Source organism: Branchiostoma belcheri, unplaced genomic scaffold (genome assembly GCF_001625305.1).
Source record: "Branchiostoma belcheri isolate BF01 breed outbred unplaced genomic scaffold, Haploidv18h27 scaffold117, whole genome shotgun sequence".
In the NCBI taxonomy this organism is placed as follows: Eukaryota; Metazoa; Chordata; class Leptocardii; order Amphioxiformes; family Branchiostomatidae; genus Branchiostoma; species Branchiostoma belcheri.
The window spans coordinates 1053186-1058648 of NW_017802569.1; the positions used below are offsets into that span (position 1 = coordinate 1053186).

General features: G+C 45.2%; 1 protein-coding gene across 1 annotated transcript; it reads right to left on the reverse strand.

Moving 5' to 3' along the window:
- Nucleotides 1–239: 239 nt before the first annotated feature.
- LOC109462461 (gliomedin-like) lies at nucleotides 240–2652 on the reverse strand. Its single transcript, XM_019759016.1, has 3 exons — nucleotides 2637–2652; nucleotides 1872–2015; nucleotides 240–1036 (listed from the first exon to the last, which is right to left on the reverse strand). Exons 1-3 carry the CDS (start codon nucleotides 2650–2652, stop codon nucleotides 414–416), a joined length of 783 nt encoding a protein of 260 aa, XP_019614575.1. The 3' UTR covers nucleotides 240–413.
- Between the last annotated feature and the right edge of the window lie 2811 nt (nucleotides 2653–5463).

Sequence of the window (5463 nt, forward strand, 5' to 3'; positions counted from 1 at the left end):
TGAACAGATCCTTAACTTAAAAGTAGTTTGACCTTATACTAAGTTCTTATTGTCAGAAGATGAGAGGATATCTGACGAGATTAAGTCTTACATGTATCCCAGCCGTACATGACATTTTCCCTTGGGTCGTTTTTTTGTGTCACGAATTTGAAGAGGTCCTGAATTTGAACAAGTCCCCGTGTTCAGTACCCTGGAAGACAAACTCCTTTTCCGGGCCGCAAGAGCCCTTCGCCCGCTGGTCTAAATTACCGCTACGGCCAGGGAGCTAGCCCGGCTGGCCCTACAAGGGCCGAATACTCCCCACGTGCTCAATTCCACCGCAGCGGTAATTTAGGTCTGCGGGCGAAGGGCTTCTGGCTGCCGATGGAAACGGTTAGCGGCCCGTAAACTTGTCTGGCACCCAGGGAACGTGTTCAGAAGTTGAGTGGATATCTGACGAGATAGCCTTTATCCCAGCCGTACAGGACCTGCTCCCGAGGGTTGTAGGACAGCATGACTAGCATGCCGTGCGCGGTCTGGAACGGCACGCCGACGTTCAGCTCCGTCTCGGAGAACAGATCGTAGGCGTAGTCCACCAGGGTGTCGGCCTCGTACGGGCTGCGCGTGGCGTACAGCACGCCGCACGTGACGAACGCCTCGCCCGCCGAGTTCTTCATGTGGTTCGTCATGACCGTTCTCACCACGCGGAGCGTCTTGGCGTCCAGCAGCGCGACCACGATGTTGCCGTCGCTCTCCGGGCTGGCGTAGATCACCCACACACCGTGCTCGTCCACCGCCAGGTCCACGTACGAGTAGTCGTACTTGTACAGGTACTTGGGACTGCGGTACCCGAGTTTGGGGATGTTGGTGGTCGCCGAGACTTTGCGAGAGTTGAGGTCGTACTTGACGATGGTGCGAGACCCGGCCGCGTGGTAGTACAGAGAACCGTTGTACACCACGTGACCCGTGCCCTCGTAGTAATTCGGCAGTTCGTACGAGGTGGGGTCGCGGCGCCACTTCACATCGTCGAGGGTCTTGTATCCTTCCACGTGCAAACCTGTGCGGAAAAATAAAAAGCGTGAAGAGGAAACGAACCTGAACTAAGAGATAACAACATACTTAAGCCCTCAGACGACACCCCCCCCCCCCAAGAACGTACCAAAAACTGCACTTTAGAAGCGCAGTCGGACACACAGACAGACAGACTTAGGGGAAAATATCTGATATTTCTTCAATGAAGCAAACATGGAGACTAGTAACCCATTATAATATTTTTCCTCTAGATATATATATTCACGTCCCAACAAAAACAAGATTGCAAAAATGTATCTTATGTTCTTGAGTTGCAGTCTAACCTGACTATTATGACTACGATGTTGGGATAAAAAAAGGTAACGTTTTCTAATTAGCTTTTTTTCTATTTTTTTTTTAAATATCCCAACATTTTAAACATGGTGACGGCACACTCTAGTTATCTCAAGTTATTTTATGCCGCCACCAACGCATAGGACAGATACAGAACAGGACAATACTCATTTTCACTTGAGTTAAGTGAGGAAAGAAGTCGTGTTAAGTGCATTTCCCAGGGGCACAAGATCAGTGGCATGTCAGGACTCGAACCCGGGACCGCTTGGCTTTTCTCTCTCATGGCCCTCCGAAACGTGTTCCATTCCAAATCATGATTTAGAATAAAACGAAGTGAAATGCATCTGCATTACAAAACGTGGTCCATTCCAAAACATGATTTGGAATAACATGTTTTGGGAATGCAATAGCCCTCTTGTTGTAAATGGGGGAAATCTAAAAGGACTACCAAAATTTCCACCATGCCCCGTTGGTTCTTGCAAAGGTGACCACTAGTACAGGTCTGACTGCGTTAATGTCAGGCGAACCTTCAAAATGCGGCATGATCCAAAACTTGTCTCCCTGGTCGTCACGTGACTGCTGTGGGTCCGTCATCCACGCGCCCCAGTACGCCCCGTTCTTCAGCACGGTCTCAGCGCCCCCTACCGACTTTAGGATGCGATCCACGCAGCCTGGCAGGACACACAATATTCCTTATAAGCACAATAACAAAGATCTTCTTTTCGAAAGTAATCAACAAAGTAGGTAAGGTCATAAATTCTAGACCTTAAGTATAACTCCAAACACAGACACACACACGCAAAAACGCATACACACAGACAAGCACATACAAACACACACACACACGCACACACACACACACACACATACGCAAGCACGCACGCACACACACACACGCTCTCTCTCTCTCTCTCTCTCTCTCTCTCTCACACACACACACACACACACACACAGACATACACACACGCACACAAACACACACATACACACACACACACACAAACACACACAAACACACACACACACACGCACACACACACACACATACATATATATATAACGGAGGGGGCCCCGAGTTCGCCACTGTACCCCGAGTTCGCCACTTTTAGTTTCATTATTTTCTTAAGTATACAGCAACGATTTTAATATCATTCTTGTGATTCTTCTAACCACAGAACATCAAAGTGTAATATGCATACACAGGCTTTTGTATATATAGACAAGCGACGATCTACGGAGAAGAAAATGGGAAGTGTGACGCGCAACACCATCCGCGCGTCTGGGCGAGATACCTGGCGACAGCGACATGCCCACGATGACGACGTGTTCTTTGTCGCCAGAATGGGGCTGTAAACTAAATATTAGATCTGGGATCATCTAAGACATATTCCTAAACTGGGCAATAAAGATTGAGCACTGAAATATTCTGTATTGTGGTTTATTTTACCATTTACTTTCAAGTATTTTACCAACTCTGCTTCACTTCGAACGCGTGACTCATGATCGAACGCGCACTATCTTTTTCGACTGTTCGAATCTTCCCATGTAAAAAATGAAGACATCAACAGGTAAGATCTTCTTATCAATCTTGTAAATAAGTTTAAATGGCAAGTCTTAAATTAGTTTAAAGCTTTGTGAAAGCCAGTTTACATCGTCAACAAGTTAAAGGGTCTAATTATTGACCGGGAAGCAAGCTGTACGATGCCTATTTGCAAGCAAACTAAAGGACGCCGTATTACAACGTTTCCGGAATTTCCTTTACTTGACCAGCAAAGAAAACACGCACCGGTTTTATGAATCGTTGGTTCAGGGACTAAACAGTGTCCTCGTCTAACTTACATGTCTGCTATCATCCTCACGAATCTTTTACGATCGACGTCTTCGGTCTAACAACATGTAACTTCCGTCCTTGGCGATCTGCCAGCCCACGGGGTCAAATTGTGACCTTCACGTGATCACGGCAGATACCATTTCGCCTAATTGTATTCACGTGGGGAAGTAGTAATATATAAATAGGTATAACTGTGTTAAAATAAAGTTACAAATTATAAAATACATACAATACATCTAATTTATATCTAACAAACAAAGAAATGATGTATCAACTTCGTAAGCTTTAAGTTATCTGTAGTATTTACTCAAATTAGGACCCTGATATACCTTTAAAGAGCAATGGTATGAATAGGACGGGTTCACTTTATTTGCAGGGGGCGTTGCAAATCTGAAATATTTTGATATCGATTCAGCGATTGACAGTGCTTGTTATATTTCTTGAATAACTAGGTTATTACGTTTGCTTCCTTTACTTCCATACTGATTATATACCGAACCTCCACTTTTTTTCTTCTTCAATATTGGTTTTAGTATTTCAACATCAATTTTGATGTTTTAGGTTGGACTGTACCAATGCATACTCGTAACGACGAAATGATATGCAGCCTCAAACGTATCTTTTTTTCACATCTGTGATGTTACTACTTCTTAAAACATTTAGTTTTTATTCAAGGGATGGGACACCGTTAAATGTAACATACACATTAAAACAATACTAAAAGTCTAATTCTCAACAAAGTGATAAATATTTTTTTCTTCTTTCTTGACTGTCATTTAGCTTTTAGGTCGACTATATACACCACACTACACTGCACCAGGATGTGAAAAAGTGCCACGGTGGAAGACTCATAGTTTTTGAGCCAAAGCTGTCTCTGTGTACTATAAAGTCATTCAAGGCTCTTACCTTAGATGTCTGGCCCCAGCAGCATGGCAGCGACAGTCAGAGCAAGTACATTGTACATTGCAATGAAAAACGTTTCGCCATCTATCTTTGGACCAGTCAAGGTTTCCACACAAAACAACAAAGGGATTTATTCAAGAAATATAACAAGCACTATCAATTGTCGAATCGACTTGATCAACATTAAAAGTCTGTATACGTAATTAGAAACAAAGTGATAAATAATTTCTTCTTCTTTCTTGACTGTCATTTAGCCCTTGTGTAGAGCGGAATTCCGGCAGTCGACTCAGTATGGCCACACTTCAGGACTGTGTCAATGGCCTAGGCACTACGCCAGTGAAAGCATACAAGCAATACGAAGTGTCGCATAGGCAGCAGGCTATCGATGCAGTAAAACGTGGCTCAAATGCCAACAAGGCATCAAAACTGTTTTCAGTTCCAAGAAGAACCTTAACAGATCAGCTCAGGGGTCTCCACCCCTTGACCACCGGTGGTCAGACCGTTTTGATGGATGACGAGGAAAGTTGCCTAGAAAAGTACATAGGAAAAATGGCGGAATGGGGACACCCCATATCTGTCCCCATTCTGAAGGCACTTGCGGGTGAGATCCATCAAAGAAAATGCAAAACAACCGGCAAACCCCCAGGTTTCGTATCTGCGAGGCAAGTGGAAAACTAGTTGCTGGGAGAAAGTGGTGGAGGGGGTTTAAAAAGCGCCACCCGCAGATAGCCCACCGGGCGCAAGACCCCCTGTCGAGGGAGAGGGCAAAAATGTCCAGCCAGGAGACGGTAGATGATTTCTTCAAGTTGTACACTAAGATCGTAGCAGAGAACCGTCTACAAAACAAGCCGAATCTTATTCACAATTGTGATGAAACCGGGATATCGATGGAAGTCAATCGGGGGAGAGTTCTTGTGCCGAAGGGGTTAAGGGGGTCCCATGCAAAAGCTCTGGCACAAAAGACCGTGTAACATTCCACATTGCTGTGACTGCAGAAGGTAAAACATTGGCACCCATGCTCATTTACAAGAAGAGCTTTCCCAGTGGAGCGTACACACAAAGTGGTCCGGATAACACCCTGTACGCAGTGTCGGAGTCGGGGGTTCATGGACAAAGACCTCTTCGAAAAAATGGTTTTGCAACCACTACGTCCGCACCCTCCCTCCGGATAGGCCAGTACTTCTCCTCCTTGACCAATGCGAGGCTCACCTATCAGTAAAGACAATCCAAACAGCACTAGATGAAAACATAATCTTACTTGGCCTCCCCCACACACATCCCATTTTTACAGCCCCTGGACAAGACCTGCTTCGGTAGCCTTAAGGACACCTTAGGCTCAATCGTTCAGGGGCTAATGTTCGAAAAACCCGGACTTTCAGCTGAGC

Coding starts and splice junctions, on each gene's coding strand:
- LOC109462461 (XM_019759016.1), bottom strand. Junction 1,037..1,871: donor GATCATGCCGCATTTTGAAG/GTTCGCCTGACA, acceptor TTTTCCGCACAG/GTTTGCACGTGGAAGGATAC.